This window comes from Manihot esculenta, chromosome 5 (genome assembly GCF_001659605.2).
Source record: "Manihot esculenta cultivar AM560-2 chromosome 5, M.esculenta_v8, whole genome shotgun sequence".
NCBI classification, from domain to species: Eukaryota; Viridiplantae; Streptophyta; class Magnoliopsida; order Malpighiales; family Euphorbiaceae; genus Manihot; species Manihot esculenta.
In genome coordinates this window covers 11,426,246-11,444,092 of record NC_035165.2, presented here as the reverse complement: position 1 = coordinate 11,444,092, position 17,847 = coordinate 11,426,246, and the positions used below count along the sequence as shown (strand labels likewise).

At 32.0% G+C, this 17,847-nt stretch overlaps 3 protein-coding genes across 3 annotated transcripts; all 3 read right to left on the bottom strand.

Annotated features, from left to right (window-relative positions):
• Positions 1 to 1,713: 1,713 nt before the first annotated feature.
• Positions 1,714 to 3,635, bottom strand: LOC110614595 (cytochrome P450 CYP749A22). The gene is made up of 5 exons (XM_043956526.1): positions 3,368 to 3,635; positions 3,032 to 3,252; positions 2,724 to 2,956; positions 2,225 to 2,603; positions 1,714 to 2,142 (listed from the first exon to the last, which is right to left on the bottom strand). The coding sequence occupies exons 1-5, from the start codon at positions 3,630 to 3,632 to the stop codon at positions 1,714 to 1,716; spliced, it is 1,527 nt and encodes a 508-aa protein (XP_043812461.1). The 5' UTR covers positions 3,633 to 3,635.
• A 1,739-nt stretch (positions 3,636 to 5,374) lies between these two features.
• Positions 5,375 to 7,266, bottom strand: LOC110615358 (cytochrome P450 CYP749A22-like). Its single transcript, XM_043956783.1, has 5 exons — positions 6,981 to 7,266; positions 6,651 to 6,874; positions 6,330 to 6,565; positions 5,869 to 6,247; positions 5,375 to 5,803 (listed from the first exon to the last, which is right to left on the bottom strand). Exons 1-5 carry the CDS (start codon positions 7,264 to 7,266, stop codon positions 5,375 to 5,377), a joined length of 1,554 nt encoding a protein of 517 aa, XP_043812718.1.
• Positions 7,267 to 8,892: 1,626 nt separating this feature from the next.
• Positions 8,893 to 10,982, bottom strand: LOC110615266 (cytochrome P450 CYP749A22). Its single transcript, XM_021757059.2, has 5 exons — positions 10,604 to 10,982; positions 10,264 to 10,487; positions 9,945 to 10,168; positions 9,483 to 9,861; positions 8,893 to 9,405 (listed from the first exon to the last, which is right to left on the bottom strand). The coding sequence occupies exons 1-5, from the start codon at positions 10,890 to 10,892 to the stop codon at positions 8,971 to 8,973; spliced, it is 1,551 nt and encodes a 516-aa protein (XP_021612751.1). The 5' UTR covers positions 10,893 to 10,982; the 3' UTR covers positions 8,893 to 8,970.
• Between the last annotated feature and the right edge of the window lie 6,865 nt (positions 10,983 to 17,847).

Sequence of the window (17,847 nt, the reverse complement as noted above, 5' to 3'; positions counted from 1 at the left end):
ATAGGAGCAATATTCCTTTTTAGAGTCATACTTTTTCTGCCTCCCATGGTATTGTCTCTGTGTCCTATTAAGTAGGACAAGGGGTTCAATGTTCCCACTCATACTCCTTAGTATTTCCTTTTGAGACTCAAACTTGAATACCATGGAGTAAGCCATATTTATAGAGGGCAACAGGTCCATACCAAGAATCTAGTCTCTCACAGCCCTGTAGGCATCACTTAAATCTATGAGAAATTGCATGAGCTTATTTCTATTGTTTATCTCATCAATGGCTTTGGATGCTCCACAAGTATATGGAGGGAGGGTCTCCATCGATCTCAACTCATCCCAAAACCTTTTTAGTTTGTGAAATAGACAGACGCGAATGCATTGTCTTGAGATATTAAGGAGATCTTCCTACGTAATTTATAAATCATAGTCCCATTACATTCACCGAATGTTTCAACTATTTCGAGCCAAAGATCCCTAGTCAAGACTGTATAAATGAAGCCATCAACTAATTCTTTGGATATAGAGTTTAATATCCAGGATGTGATCATGAAGTCACATCATTTCCATTGTTCATAGGAATTAGATCCTTTATCAAGCATAAAAATTGTGCCTTCTATGAATTTCAATTTCTGCTTGGCTCTTAGGGCTATCCTAATGGCTCTATACCAAGATTGAAAATTGGTTCCTATCAAAGGAGCAGAAACTAAAATCATATCTGGATGATCTGAAGAATGGAGAGTAAAAGGATCTCTAAGATTTTAAGTTGCGATCTGGCCTTTGTTCTTCACCTCTGTGGTTGTGCCTTCTTTGCTGTTATTTCCTCATTCCACCATTATCAATGAGATTTACTTAACATGCAAGGCAGATCTTGGTATAAAGGCGTCATATCTGGTAAAAAGGATAATCAATCGTGAAGTGTCGGGAGAGAACAAGGACAGGGCAGAAACCCTAACTCGCTCTGATATAATGTGAAGAGAGGTAAAAAAAAAATACATCTTGAGCTTATTAAAACTTGTAAGAAAAATACATCTCAAGCTTATTAAAACTTGTAAGAGAGAATTATATTTGTGTAACGGTCAAGAGGACTTATATATAGTTCTCTAATGTATGTGGTGAAAAATAAATATCAAAATAGACCCTATACTTATAAAATATAACAAGATAAACCAGACAAAGTATAATAAATATGCCTGTCTTAAAATAATAAACTCTATAGCGTTTTATACAGCATTGATCTCTACATTTTAAAATATAACTAATGAATTATTTTAATTTGTGATGGATTGTTTTAATTATACAATTAATATGATTTTATTGTAAAATAAAAAAATATTTTTTGGTCAATATAAAAATATATTGGCTGTTAAAAGTCAGTGGCTAGAAAGTCAAAACTTTTAACTGCGATTAACCAATAAAAACGGCATATCGGGTTAGATTGATTTTTAACAGCAATCAAAGATTATCTCATCTTAAATGGAGCTATGAACACCTCTGACGGATGGGATCTATTTAAAATTTTTTTCATAAATAGAGGCTATTAAAGAGATAAATTTATCCATAGAAGTGTTTACTTAATGTAGTATTTAAGATGGAACTCAAATTCAACCGTTAGATTTGTCAATATTAACAGGGGCAATCACAAAGCTCAAGGGTGAAGAATTAGTCCACTATGAACCATAAAGCTATTCAAAGGAAAAGACTAAATGCATCAAACAATTGCGTTTACAAGGGCTGAAGAGTAACTTGAAGTCCTTTCTGTGGGGAAACTGCAATAAGGACAATGGGCGAGTGGACATAATTGGGCGACAAAGTAAACCTGTAACGTTGAAGGATCATTGAGAGTACAATCTTTGTTTCCGCCATGGAAAAGCTCATGCCCACACAATTTCTTGGTCCCAAACCAAATGGGCAAAATGCTGCTATGTTATTCCTCGTTGCTTTAGCCACCCCTTCTGCAAATCTTTCTGGTTTGAAGAGATGAACATCTTCTCCCCATATCTCAGGATCATGATGCAACGCTAGTATTGAAACTAGAACATCCATCCTTGCAGGAGCAACTAGCTTCCCCAGTCTGGTTCCCTTATGGACTTCTCTCATCATAGTAATACTAGGAGAATATAGCCTCAAAGTTTCATTGATAATCATATTCATCTGAAAAAAAAAAAAAAAAAAGAGATTAGATCGAACTGGAAATTATAAAAACATCTTTCTGAACTCTATTGCATCTTCTTACGATCTTCAATCTTGATATTTCATCTAAAGTTGGATTTCGTTGGCCAAATAATTCCAGGATTTCCTCCCTAGCTTTCTCTTGCCAATCCATGTGAATTGCTAGAAGAAGAATATTCCAAGCGAGTGCACTTGAAGTAGTCTCTTGTCCAGCAATATAAAATGTCTTGCACTCGTCAATTAGGTCTTCTATGGATATTTGCTTGGTTTTATCCATATCCCTGTTTGCCTTTATTAATACTCCAAGAAAATCACTTCCATAGCTATCTACTTGCCGCAGCTTTGCTTCTTCCTCCCTTTTCTTTATCATCTTCATTATGGAGTCTCTTATGCCATCTTCTATTCTGTCTGCTTCCATATCATCCTTTGTTTTCAAAAATTTTCTGCAGCCGTCGAAGAGGATACATTAACTAAAACTACTTTCTATAATCAATAGATAGTCCTGTGAAATTTTGAGCTTGTGTTCATGCATTTCATGCACAAATGGAAAAAAAGAAGCTTACTTTAGTAGAGGAATTTTGACTAGATAATTATTTCTGTAAAGAATAAGAATCAGCCTCGATAGCATATCAAAAATATGCTGTCCTTCCAAGTAGCTGCTTCCAAAGGCTGTCCTGGAAATTATTTCAGATGTTAATAGCTTGAATTCCTCGTATACGTCAATCTCCTTAGCCTCATGTTGTCTCCATCTTTCAAGCATCATCTCTGTAGCTGCTATCATTGCTGGAGTCATACCCTATCCATACTATTAATTGTTAGAACAGAAGAAGCTCTGGGTGCATATAATGTAATGAGAAGTACAGGAAATTACCTTCAAGCTCTCTCCATGAAAAATATGATTAGCCAGCTTTCTCAGCCTGAACCATTTTTCACCATTGGCTGTTACTAGTCCATCCCCAAAGAGGTTTTTTAAGTAAGATTCAAACTCAGGTTTTGGGTATAAATCATCTTTGTTCATAATCTCTTTAGCCAGATTAGGTTCAGTGATAATCAACCGAGGCCGAGGACCAAGCCAATAGACACAGTTACTCCCTGCAGCCATATCGTAGAAGAAACAATATATTAAATTGGACGGATAATTTGAAAGCTTTCAGTCAGAAAAAAAAAATGACAATATTTTGAAATTTCAAAATACACACAAAGATACCATATAGTTTCTTCCAAAAATAACAGTGAGGCTGAAGTCTTTGTAACATTTGATGTGATAATTCCATGGGAGTGGTGAGGGATTCATTACTCATTCTGATGAGTTCTTTTGAGTTTCCATGGAAAAATCTGTACTGGGGACCTTTTATTCCCTGTGATCTTAGTGCAGATTGTACATAAATCGGTTTCCACCATAGTTCATAGAAGAACTTGAGAACTATTATGATGAAGCACACTGACACACAACTCAAGACCAAGATGATCATAGCTAACAGCAACCAAAGTTTTATGAACCGTAGAGTTGTAGTTAGGCAATTTCTCTTTCTATTTTATATAAGAGGCCGAGGTATCTAGCAGCGGTTTTGGCTCGGTTTGAATAAAATTTATATCCAAACCGATATTATCCATTTAAGGTGAGATAATCTTCGGTTGCCGTTAGAAACCAATCCAAACCGACATAATTCTATTTAAAAATTTCTAAACAAAATTATTATAATAATAGTCATTCTACAAGCACTGAAATTTCAATAGTTACATAATAAATTATATTGAAAAATAATAAAAATAATTTATTATAATATTATTTAAAATATATTCATTTCGTTTTATAATTTTTATCTACTTTATTTTTTCTTATATAAAATTTTATTAATATTAAAATATATTTTTTGAAATTTTTTATAAACGATATAAAATTAAATAGGAGTACTATATATGGTCTAAAAAAATAATAATTTTAGAATAATTAAAAAATTAAAAAAAATTATAAAAGAATATATAATTATTAAATTTTAAAATAATAATAAAAATTAAACAACATTATAAAAAAAATGGCCACATTTGGAAAGTAATAAATTCCATATTAGAGAAGTTGCCATATCACAATTTACCAAAATTATCACGCCACTCACATGCATTGAGCTGTAAAATATCTCTTTCTACTTTTTATAATAAGAGACCAAGGTATCTAGGGGCCTCTAGATAAGGGCAATGCATGTGAGTAGCGTGATAATTTTGGTAAATGATGATATGGCAACCCCTCTGATATGGAATTTATTAGTTTCCAAATGTGGCCATATTTTTTTTATAATATTGTTTAATTTTTTTATTATTTTAAAATTTAATAATCATCTATATTTTAAATAATATTGTAATAAATTATTTTTATTATTTTATAATATAATTTATTATTTAATTATTGAAATTTCAATTCAAATATTAGTGATTTAATAAAATTAAAATTTTAAAGTTATTTTTGTGCTTACCACTAATCAATTTAATTTTTTTTTTAAAATTTTTTTATCAAAATTGAACTGAATTGAAATAACCGAAAATTTTTAGTTTTAAAATTAAAAATTGAACTGAATTGAAGTAAATAAAAAATCGAATCGAATTTCTAAATTAATTCAATTGGATCAATTTTTTCAGTTTGAACCGAATACTGCTCATCTTTTAGATCCAAAAATATTATCCACTTATTTTTACAATATAGAGAGATTAGATCATAATCAAAATCAAAATATTTCAATTAAATTTTAAAATACTAAAAAAATAAGATGTAAAAAATAAAAAAACACATTAAAAATTCAATCGATTAAATCGAATTAAATTAAACTAAATCAGATCAGTTCGATTCAAATCGGTCTACCTAAAATCAATTCAATTTGATTTTTATAAATACTAAAATTTTAATTTTTAATTTATTCAGTTAAATTCGATTTTAAACTGAATTAACTAGATTTACACTTTTACATTGAACAATAAAAAAGAAAAATAAATAAAAATTATAAGTGAGAGAGACTAGCCTGTACAAATTCATTCGAAAGCAAAATTAACATGGGAACATATTGCTGCTTCTTCAAATTAAGATGTCAAATCAATTGATTAAAAAAAATAAATGTTAGAAAAATGCATCCAAATATTCAACAATCACTTTTTTTTTTTGAAACAACAATCACTTATTCATATAATATGTAGTTCAACGCTTAAATAATATTATTATTATTAATTAAACTTTATTAAGCACCACCTGAATTCCATATTGTGGGCGAATTGTAAGATGCTCAACTGGCGAGTGAACGTAGGTAGGGGAGAGGGTGATCGAATACTGCTGTAAAATCATTGAAAGAGCTATCTTTGCTTCAGTGATTGCAAAGTTTAAACCTACACAAGTTCGAGGCCCAAAGCCAAAGGGCATATATATGGCCTTATTGTTGTTTGTAGCTTTAGCAAGTCCTTCTGAGAATCTTTCTGGCTTGAAAAGATGAACATCATCACCCCACGTAACAGGATCATGGTGGATTGATAGAGTTGAGATATGCAGATTTATGTCAACAGGCAGAGTGAGCTTCCCCAATTGAGCTTCTCTATCTGCTTTTCTTGAAAATACAACTACTGGAGGATATAATCTCAGGGTTTCGTTGATGATCATTCCCATCTGCATGCAAAAATTCAATTAGATAAATCTAATTATATTAACACTTGTAATTAGATTCAACTTACTTTCTTCAGCTTTGCAATTCCATCAGCAGTTGGAGTTTTGTTACCCAAAATCTTGAAAACCTCGTTTCTTGCTTCTTCTTGCCAATCCGAATGGGTTGCTAGAAGCAGTACAACCCAACAGAGCAATGTATTAGAGGTTTCTTGTCCAGCAATATAGAATGTCTTACACTCATCAATCACTTCTCTTAATGAAATCCTCTTGGAGTCATCATCACCATGTTTAGCCTTTAGTAAAATTCCAAGAAAATCATTTCTGAAGTTCTCTACTTCTCCATTCATCACCTCATCTTCTCTCTTTTTTATTATTTCTAAAATGGAGTTTTCCAGTTGTTTCTCAAGCTTATCAGCTTCAATTTCGTCTCTACTTTTCCAGATTTTACTGCAAGAAAATGGGTGCAAAATTTTCATTATTTTCTTTGCAAAATGAGCAGCATTACTAGATTGAGTTGATATGAATTTACCTGATTAAGCCTATCTGCTTAACCTTAAAAATATTTCTGCTTAATAGCATGCTTAACTTTGTTAACATGTCAAAAATATTTTTTCCTTGGACATAACTACTTCCAAAAGCTGCCCTAGAAATCACTTCAGATGTCAGTAATCTGAACTCTTCCACTACCTCAATCTCCTCGCCTTGATGTTTTTTCCACCTCTCCAGCATCATCTCAACGCTAGTAATCATAGCTGGAATCATATGCTGCAAGTAATCCCACTTTTGCAGTTAACGAGAAAGTTCATTATAAAAATTAATATATAGATTGCGTAATATGATATTAATTTACCTTTAAGCTCTCTGCATGGAAGGCATAGTTGGCCAATTTCCTCAACTTGGACCACTTTTCACCTTCAGATGTAAAGGTCCCATCTCCTAATAGCTTTCTAGTGAAAGCTACAAACTCCGATTTTCTGTAGATCTTATCTCTATTGTTTAGAATCTCTCTTATCAGCTCTGGCTCTGAAACAAGCAACTGAGCTCGAGGACCATCCCAATACAGAAAATTCGTCCCTATCAAGGGATACCGAACAACAAAAACAAGAAAATCCCAGTAAATTTCATGCTGCTACTGTGATTAAAATTGATTAAAGAAGCAAAAGGATTTGCGGGTCATTACCATATGTCTTGGTCCAAGAGTGAATATGAGGCTGGATTCTGGAAAAAATATTGTGAGAGAGATCCTGCATGGATGTACTCATAGATTCATTTCTCATTTTGATAATTTCTTGGGTGTTTCCATAGATGAATCTGTAGGAAGGGCCTCTGATTCCCTGTGAAGTCATGAGATGTTGAATGCGGATTGGTGTCCACCATACGCTGTCAAGGAACTTGAACAGGTTTGAGAGAAAGTAGAGGCATAAAGAGCTTGAGAGAAGGATTACTAGAACTGATAAAGTAGCCATTCTTCTTGTGTTTGAAGAGAAATATGCTGCCGGATCGTATGAGTAAATTCCTTAAAATAACAAAGCCTAGAAAGAATTCTAGACAATAATATCCCAATTTCTCCAAGAACAGATTAATGAAAAAGATAGAATTGAATTAATGTAGAAGGAAAAAACTGAAGATGATGAGTAAATGTTAATTAAGATGTTTTTAATGTTTGTTTTAAACAAACATTTACAAAGCTTTGAATCCTTTGCAACGAACACATCAAATATTAATTTAAAAACTGTTAATCTGTATTAATAGCTATTTAATTTAATAACTGTTTAATAGTAGACCTTTATATTAATGGTCAGGGTTGGGTTACATTTGCATCCAACCACCCAGTTTTTTACCATTAAATGTTATTTTAATTTTGAAAGTTATAATAATTTTATTCATTTAGTAATTTTCAAGCTCCATCTGGCTGATTTTTTAATCATTAATTTTAGTTATATCTTAGTAAAGACGCAATGTTTGGCTACTTCAAAAAGAATTTTATATCGGCAGAATATAAAAAATTAAAATTGTATATAATAGTTAGTACGAAATTAATAAATAATTTGAGTTAATTATTTTAAATTAAATGAAAAATAAATTAAAAAGTTATTTGGATGAATTTGTATTAGATTGTATCATATACATGACTTTTTATTTTTCGTACTTTTTTAACATAATACATGTTTAGAGAATGTAATGGATCTGTATTTTTAAACATTTAATTTGATCTAACTTTATTTTTTAAAAAAATTATAAATATTAAATCTCTAAAATAAATTTAAAAAATGATTGATTATGGTTTGAGTCGAATAAGAATAAATTTTTATTTATTTTTTAAATATTGATAAAAATAACATCAACATTTTTCATAGAAAAACCTTATGAAATTGAACTTTAGCGTTAACCACTAAAACATCCCTAAATTTTTTTAAAAATTATAATCGAAACTTAAATTTTAAAGATTTACTAATTAAATTCTGAATTTTTAAGGTTTTATCAATTGTAAACTGAATTTTATTAATGTAGTAAAATATCATGGTGATGACGTGAATATTCTATTAATTTTTAATCACAAAAATAACGTATAAAGTGTATTTAGAATATAATATAAAATTGAAGTTTTAGTTGACGAATAAAATTAACGTAAAAATTCATAAAATGATAAATTTTTTTATTGATTAATTTTAAATGTAATATAAAAAGTTATTAAATTAATTAATAAATTTTAATACATTAATATTAGAGTTCTCCAAAGCTTAGGGGAACAGCAATTATACTAAAAAAACTTAATGGTTTACATGGAAAACAATATCAAAATTTATGACAAAATTGATATAATTAAAAAAATTACTTAAAAAAGGGTATTTTAGGGATATTAATAAATCTTGACCGACCTTCCAAATACAAAAACTTTCGTGGAAAATTCATTTTGTCAGCTTAGGCTTAGGGCTGGTTTTGGTTTTGGATCTTTTGGCTCATAAGCTTAGGTGAAAAGTGGAACTAAAGAGAAGTAAAAGGCCTGGCGAACCAAGCTTCATATGGATCTTGGTTAACCTTAGGGCCTATTTAGTGGGCTTAATGAACTAGTTTAGAGTCCAAATTCGATATGAGCAACTTCCGTTAATACATTACCAAATAATAATTAAACCTATTGGAAATACATATTTTACTGGAAACTCTAAACCTTAACTGTGCAATGAATTAAGCACCACCTGAATTCCATGCTGTGGGCGAATTGTAACAAGCTGAACTGGTGAGTGAACATAGGTGGGGGAAAGGGTGATGGAGTAGCGCTGTAGAATCATCGAAAGAGCTATCTTTGCTTCAATAATTGCAAAATTGAATCCTACACAAATGCGAGGTCCCATGCCAAAGGGTAAATATGTGGCCTTATTGTCGTTTGTAGCTTTAGCAAGTCCTTCTGAGAATCTCTCTGGCTTGAAAAGATGAACATCTTCACCCCACGTAAGAGGATCATGGTGGAGTAATAGAGTTGAGATATGCACATGTATATCAGCAGGCAGAGTGAGCTTCCCCAACTTAACTTCTCTGTCAACTTTTCTTGTAAGTCCAACTACAGGAGGATATAATCTCAGTGTTTCATTGATGATCATTCCCATCTGCATGCAAAAATTCAATTAGATTAACCTAATTACATACGTGTGATTAACACTTTGAAATTAGATTTTCAACTTACTATCTTCAGTTTTGCAATTCCATCTGCATTTGGAGTTTGTTTACCCAAAATCTTGAAAACCTCATTTCTTGCTTTTTCTTGCCAATCTGAATGGATTGCTAGAAGTAGAACAGCCCATGAGAGCAACACATTAGTAGTTTCTTGTCCAGCGAAATAGAGAGTCTTGCACTCATCAATCACATCTTTTAACGAAATCCTCTTGGATTGATCATTCTCATGATTAGCCCTTAGTAGAATTCCCAGAAAATCATCTCCATAGTTCTCTACTTCTCCACCCATCATTTCATCTTCTCTCTTTTTAATTATATCTAAAATGGAGTTCTCTAATTCTCTTTCAAGCTTCTCTGCTTCAATTTCATCTCTACTTTTCCAAATTTTACTGCAAGAAATGGGTACAAAAATTTTGCATTACTGTCTCTGCAAATGAGCAGGATTGCAAGATTTAGTTGGAATGAATTTTACCTGATGCCATGCTTGAAGCTATTTCTTGTTATTAACATGGTTAACTTTGTGAACATATCAAAAATCTTCTTTCCTTGAAGATAACTACTTCCAAAAGCTGTCCTAGAAATCACTTCACATGTCAGTAATCTAAACTCTTCAACTACCTCAATCTCTTTGCCTTGATGATTTTTCCACCTCTCCAGCATCATCACTGTGCTGGCAATCATGTCAGGAATCATATTCTGCGAAATTACAAAACTAAATAAATAACCCATATTCATTTAATTTTAATTGCGTGCAAACAGTTTGAATTTTTGGATAATAGGATGTTAATTACCTTTAAGTTCTCTGTGTGAAAAGCATAGTTGGCCAATTTTCTCATCTTAGACCATTTTTCACCATCAGATGTAAAGATCCCATCTCCTAATAGCTTTTTAATGTAAAATTGGAAATCTCCTTTTGTATAGATCTTATCTCTGTTAGTCAGAATCTCCCTGATCAGCTCTGCCTCTGAAATTAGCAACTGAGCTCGAGGACCCATCCAGTACAGAAAACTATTCCCTATGAAGGAACAAGGTCAAACAACAGCAACAAGAAAACCCAGTAAATTAATTCCATACTGCAACTGTAAAAATTAAAACAAAACAAAAAAAAAAAAGGGATGAGCAGTTGAGTACCGTAAGTGTTGGTCCATGAGTGAAAATATGGCTGGATTCTGGAAAACATATCGTGAGAGAGATCCTTCATGGAAGTACTCATAGATTGATTTCTCATTTTGATAATTTCCTTGGTGCTTCCGTAGATGAATCTGCAGGAAGGGCCTCTGATTCCCTGTGAAGTCATGAGACGTTGAATGCGCATGGGTGTCACCCATACTCTGTCAAGGAACTTGAAGAGATTTGAGAGAAGGTAGAAGCAAAGGGAGCTTGAGAATATGATTACAAGAATTGATGAAGCAACAGCCATTGTTGAATTTGGCTCAAAGTTCTTAAGATTTATCTTTAAAAAACATTGAGACTTGTCTTTTCTATTATTTTTACATTTATCTTATTTAATTATCTTATTTTTCAATTATTATCATTGAAGCATAAATCAAATACACATATATACTCCATGTCCAAAGTCTGCAGATATAACATTTACATAAAAACAATTGGAAATACTTGGATGAAAAAGACTGAAAGTTTAGGGTCAAAAGTGAAAGAAGTTGAGTTTGAGAGGCAAAATGGTCATTTTCTTATATGATTTGAGGGCATTTTAGGGATGTCAATAAATCTTGGAGACAGATGGGCCTGGGTTCTTTGGTTGTAATTGGATTTCGGTAGACCTATTTCTACAATCTCTTGTAACTTTGGACTTCTATTTTTTAGTTAGACGCTAAGCCCTTGCAATTATTAATATAACTCTTTTATTTCCGATGAGAAAAATAAAATAAAATAAAATAAAATTGCCATTTTTATTATTCTTAAAAAGGCAATTATTTAGTGAATTTGACTATAGATTACGTTGCGTGGAATTTTCATAATTTTCTTCTTTGCTCATAACATGATTAGGTTTTTCCACATAGTTGTTGTGTTTTTTGAAAATGGCATTGCCCTTTATTATTGTCATTTTCTCTTTGAGTCCATTAGGCTTCTGCAGTGAAAGCATTTCATTGGAAATCTAAGCGTCATGGAAGACTCTTCCCCTCCTCGCACGCCTGCCCAAAGTCCAAAGTGATTTTTAAGTTCCACTTAACGTCGATTGGCGAATGCAGTCTATAAATAACCAGTTTCTATCATAAACAGTCTATCATCACTAACTTAAACAAGTTAGACATACAACAAAAACTGGGGGAGAATGGGTAGCTGTGAGAGCTCACAACGCTCTAATAGTCGGAAGAATGGGACTTCTGGCAACAGATCCGAAGACGTCGACACTGAAACTGCTGATGTATCCTTGGAAACTATTGGTGCAGTAGCTGTAGTTGTTGTAGCCTGTTCTGTGGTTGCTTTGTTTTCAAGCTTACGAGGTTCTAATACTGATGAAAGGAAGACTATGAAAGCTCCAGGAAGGAATTATCGCATTTTCAGAGACGACTTTGAGGATGATCCTGCTGGTTATTTTAGAAGCCTGCGCAAATAAAAAATATGTTGTCTTAAATTATTAAACAGCTGATATTTCTGTTTGAACTAGTAATGGAAAATGAAACTTTTATTTTTGAAATTAGCAGCAAATCTCATTGCACAGTCTCTTTCTTTTTTGCGTAAAACTATTCGATGTCTTAATTCAAATTTATATCGTATAGGTCTATTAATAAATAAAATATATTTTTTCAATTTATAAAGTATTCCGTATCTATGATTTGAATTTAGATTTTCTGATTTAAGGATTAAATTTACCCTTTGTATAAATTAAGAATCTTGATATACGAGACAGGACTTCGGCCTTTGATGATTTTCTCTAAGAAAATTATTCGTTGAAATTTAAATCTGTCTTCTTTCAAGTGATATATTTTCTTCTGTGAATAGGTAATGCGTTCACATTAACTACTTTGATAAGTCAAAACCGAGTGAGGGCTGCCTTATGATTTGGACTGGATGAATTGGTGATAAGTCAAAACCGAGTGATATATTTTCTTAGGGCTAGTTGGTTTCTTTGCTTGATGGTGAATTGGTGATATAGACTCCACCTTAGTCGCTTTTTTCATTTTTGGATTTATATATAGATTTGTGTTGGTGTGAATATGAAGTTTTTCTATATAGATATTTTTCTGATTTTAATTTTAGTTAGGGTTTTTTTTTTTTATTTTTAGAAAAATTCGGTTGGTTTTAGCGTTGACAATTCAATAACCATACCGCCATGTTTAATGATCATACTCTTATGGGCCTAGGTGATCATGAACTCTATCGTATCGTACCGGCGTGGTTAACTGGTCTAATTATCTGTACTCATCCTGTGGGATTTGGCTTGGATGGTGCTGGTTATCTTTGCTTGTGTGCTGTGTTGTTTATTTTGGTCGCTAGAGTTTTAGCTGATTGCATGTCTTGTGTGCTTGATTTTTGCGAGTTCTTTTTCTTTTTCTGAATACGCGTCGATTGGCTTTGCATCTACGATGGCTGGCATAGAGAATTTCTCTTTCCTTTTCTGTCTGCATAGCAGTGGGTGGTGATGGTTCTATATTGGATTGGGTAGAGTCGTCTGAGTTGATTGGTAGGCTTGAGTTGGATTTCTTTATACTGGGCTCGGGTCTGATTAGATTTTCTTAGGCCATATACTGTATTTTCTACGGATTTTTAATGTAATTTTAATTGTATGTTAAAAAAAATCTATTAAAATTATTTAGTCAAATATTAGATTGAAGTAAAATTTTTATTATATATTATGTTGCATATTAATTACATGTATGTACTTTAATTTAAGATCAATTAATATTAATAACATAATATTTATTATTTACTTATTATAATATATTGAATAATTTTAATATAATTAATTAAAATTTTCAATTTTATTAATTTCAACAATTATATTCTAAATTTTATTTTTAATAAATATATTTCAAATCAATATTTTAATTTTATTTATTTTTTAATTTTAATTTAATTTATTTATAATTTATATCGATAAAATGTAATTTTTTACATAATTATTAAGTGTTTTAATAATATTAAGTCTAATAAATTAATAATCATGATTTTTTCAATTAAAAAAATTAATTATATTTATTATATTCACTTTAACTAAAATTAAAATAAATAAATTTATTACATAATATATAAAATATAGTTATAAATTAAATTTTCAGATGGTAAGAATTATGACTCTTGATTTTTTAATAATATTATTAGCCTAATACGTATAACTAATAACTATGTAAAAAATTATATTTATTCATATAAAAAATAAATTATAAAATTTTAAAAATTTGTCATCTAAAATTATAAGTCAAATCAAAATTAAAAATTAAATAAATTAAAAATTAATTTGGAATATATTTATTAAAAGAAAAGTTGAAGCCGTTAAAATTAATAAAATTTAGAGTTTTTTTATAATTATATATTTGAATTATATTAAAATATTAATTTTAATGATGATTAAAATGATGATGTGATATTTCTATTAAATTTAATCAGTTAAACTTGACGGTAATATATAAATAAATTTAAAATTTTAAAAATTATATTAAAGTATATTAATTAATTTTTATTATTTAAAATATATATATGTTAAAATATAAATAATTTAAATTTTTTTTATCATTATCTGTATTTCAAATTTAATTATTTTAGAATTATTTTAATGAAAATAATAATAATTGAATTAATTTTTTTAACTGATAACTGAATTAGCTAAATGTGATTAAAATTAATAAAAATTTTGAAATAAGAAAAATAATTTACTTAATATATATGCTAAAATAAAAAAATAAAGAAAAATACATATGAAAAAATAGGATAGGTAAGTAGTACTCAGGGAAGGGAAGGGAAATGTATTGTTAAAAATATAATAATATTTTACTCATGTAATTAAATTAATTTAAATAAAAATTTTTCTTACGGATTTATTTTTATTGATAAATTTAATTTTATTAATAACTATTCTTTGACATAATTAGATAAATAAATTAATATAAATAAAATATTTCTTCTTATAAATATAAATAATATTCTCACTATTGTAAAATATTAGATGTAAAAATATATAACTACGAAAAATTATGATAATATATCGATGAATTCTTAATGTATATAAATTTGTTTGTGATGTATTAAATTTGACTTAATATATATTTATTTAAAATTATTTCACACTATTTTGTAGTAAATAATATTTGATTTTTCATAAAATTTAATTTTATTATTGGCAACGTTAAATCGTTTTACAGTTCCTATATATACTTGATTTTTTCTAATTTAATAATGCAAAAAATTGTGTATAAGAGTTTTTACCCAAAATTTTCTGTATAAGGTGATCACACGGTGATAGATGCCCTTCAATACAGCGCTAAAATTTATTATAATATATTTTTTAAAATTTATAATATAATTTAAAATTTATATTTTTTTTATTTTTTTAATTTATAATATAATTTAAAATTTATATATATTTTCAATTAAGTTTAATTTTTTTCAACTCATAATTTATTATATTTTTAATTTATTTTATATTTTTATAATTATTAAAATTTAATTTAAATTAATATATTTATAATTATAAATAATATTTATAATAAATTAATTTATTTATAATATATTTATAAAATAATTAAATATTTAAATATTGAATGAAAATATAAAATTGATGATATGAGATCCAGAGAAATAGGGTTTTTACAATGGACTCTGTAAAACTTCAAAACTTAAACCTAGAAGAGAGTATTTCTCTTTTTATAGGTTTCTTTTTGTCTGCTAGTGACGTGCCAAAAGAACGAGTACCAGTAGACCATCTGTCCCTGCTACGCTGATTCAGACGTACGTGGGAATCAAATCTCTGCCCCATGCATAACGGCCTCTGATTCTCCTTGGGCACGGATGGATAGGTCTGCAAGATGAACGGATGGGTCTTACTCTGGGTTCCTGGTTGGGCCGGCCGAGTGAAGGGAACAAGATCGGGCTGAAGAGGGGCTCCCCTACGGAGCTGGAGAATGGACCATCCCAGTTGAGGCGTGTCAGGAGAGAGCCCGACCTTACCATTTGAATGAACCAGACCTTATTCATACTAAGCACTCGAAGATATCTAAGTAATGGGCCGATATCGTGGGCCTCGCCTCTGATTCGGACGAAGAAATATCGCAGTCATCAATTGCCCCTTTACCCTCTTGGCAGTTATTATCTGACTGTCGAGGGGGTAAATATCGAGGACCATCATGACCGCTGTAATACCCGGCTAGAATCCGGCATCGGAATTCCTGTCGTCCGGTGGAATCCGGGGTGTCGGAATGCTAAAGGAGGGTAGGCTTTATGTTTTACTACGTGTTATGATGTGTGTTATTGTGTTAAAGTCAAATGGGATTAAGTTTTTGAGCTGAAATGACCCAAGGCAGAGGAGCCAAGTTCGGCCGCCGAAGGTAAGTTCGGCCGCCGAAAGTGCTCAATGTTCGGCTTCCGAATTCAGGTTCGGCCCCCGAATGTTGCATAGTTTTGCATGCGCTTCGGCAGCCGAAGCTGAGTTGCTGAGCCAGCAGTTTTGTATCCCTTAGTCAGCATTTTGGACAGGTGTTAGCACCAGGTCATGGCCAGAAGTTGGTTACGTCTCCCATGCTATATGTGCTCAGTTTGAGCAGCTCATGCAAGAGTGAGCTGGTGTGCAAAAGATAGTGAAAGTTTTGACGAAAAACCTAAGTGTTTGAGAATTTGAGTGGTTGACGGAAGTTGGTCTGTTGCCTTTTGGTCAGAGTGTTGAGCTTCTTCTTACAGGAGGTAAGTAATACTCTTGAACCTGGTTATGTGTTTTCTGTAGGTTTTATGAAAGTTAAGGGAGAGCGATGCATGTGTAAGTGAGAAGTAGTGGTTTTGTTGATTTATGCATGTATCTATGTTTATGTGTTATGTTTGTTTTGTTGTTTGGGGTTATTAGATAGTTTTGGACCCCTGAGACCATATACTTATGTATATGAGTGTGGAGGAGTTGATATATGCATGTTTGGAGATGTTGAAGGGAAGGAGGAGCTTGGTTTGCCGTCGGGCTGAGTTCTGGATGAACTCAGGTTCGGCAGCCGAAGGTTCATTCGGCCGCCGAACCTCTTGCATGGTGGCTTGGCTGCCACAGTTTGCCCCTGAGTGTTTTTGCATGTTCGGCTCTGTTTGGAGCCTTCGGCCGCCGAAGGTGCCGCCGAAGGTGCTTGAGTTTCGTCTCTGGAGAAGACATTCGGCCGCCGAACCTGCCGCCGAAAGTGTTCTGTCCAGCTTTCCTTTGCATGCTTTGCATGAGGTTGAGAGTGAGTTTACGGGAAGTCTGGGGAAGTTTCATAGAGTTGGTCATAAGCTAGTTTGGTCCCTCATTTGAGTTTATCTGTATCTGTACAGACCAGAGGAACCAGAGAGAGCAGCAGTAAGTACTGCTCCAGAGTTTTCAGAGCCTGCTCAGTCAGTCAGTCCAGGAGCCTTTGACTACGCCCTGGCAGGTATAGCAAGTCCAGGAGCCTTTGACTACGCCCTGGCAGGTATAGCAAGTCCAGGAGCCTTTGACTACGCCCTGGCAGGTATAGCAAGTCCAGGAGCCTTTGACTACGCCCTGGCAGGTATAGCAAGTCCAGGAGCCTTTGACTACGCCCTGGCAGGGTTATAGTAAAGACCAGGAGCCTTTGACTACGCCCTGGCAATGGTAAGTATAATGGTGTTATATACACATATACATATATGACAGGAAGTCCAGGAGCCTTTGACTACGCCCTGACACAGAGTTACTGGGACTATGTGGTGACAGGTTTACTCTTGATGTGAAATGTTTGTGTTATGACGCATTTCATGAGATCATGTTTTACTGAGATATTTTACTGTTCTACTCACTGGGCTATAGAGCTCATCCCACTCCCTTAACCCCAGTTTTGCAGGTTCAGTGTTCAGTGTACAGGGACAGTCCAGCAGAGTACGGAAAGAGTAAAGAGATTTGTAATAGCTTAGAGTGGACATGTAATATGAAAGAAATGTAATAATTGTGTGTCTAAAGGTAGACATGTGCTTGACTTAGTGATGTATGTGTTGTACATGATCTGGTATGTATCTATGTTTTTCTGTATGTGAAAAACCAGGCTTAACAGATATGAGTTATCCCATCTAGAGTAAGCTCTAGTCAGGGGTACAGAGTACAGAGTACAGAGTACAGAGTACAGAGTACAGAGATAGTGCATGCACAGGTTAAGCCTTGGTTCAGCGAAGAGTTTTTATTTTCACAGAAAATGTATGATCATGTATGAGTTCTACAGGTACACAGAGAGTAT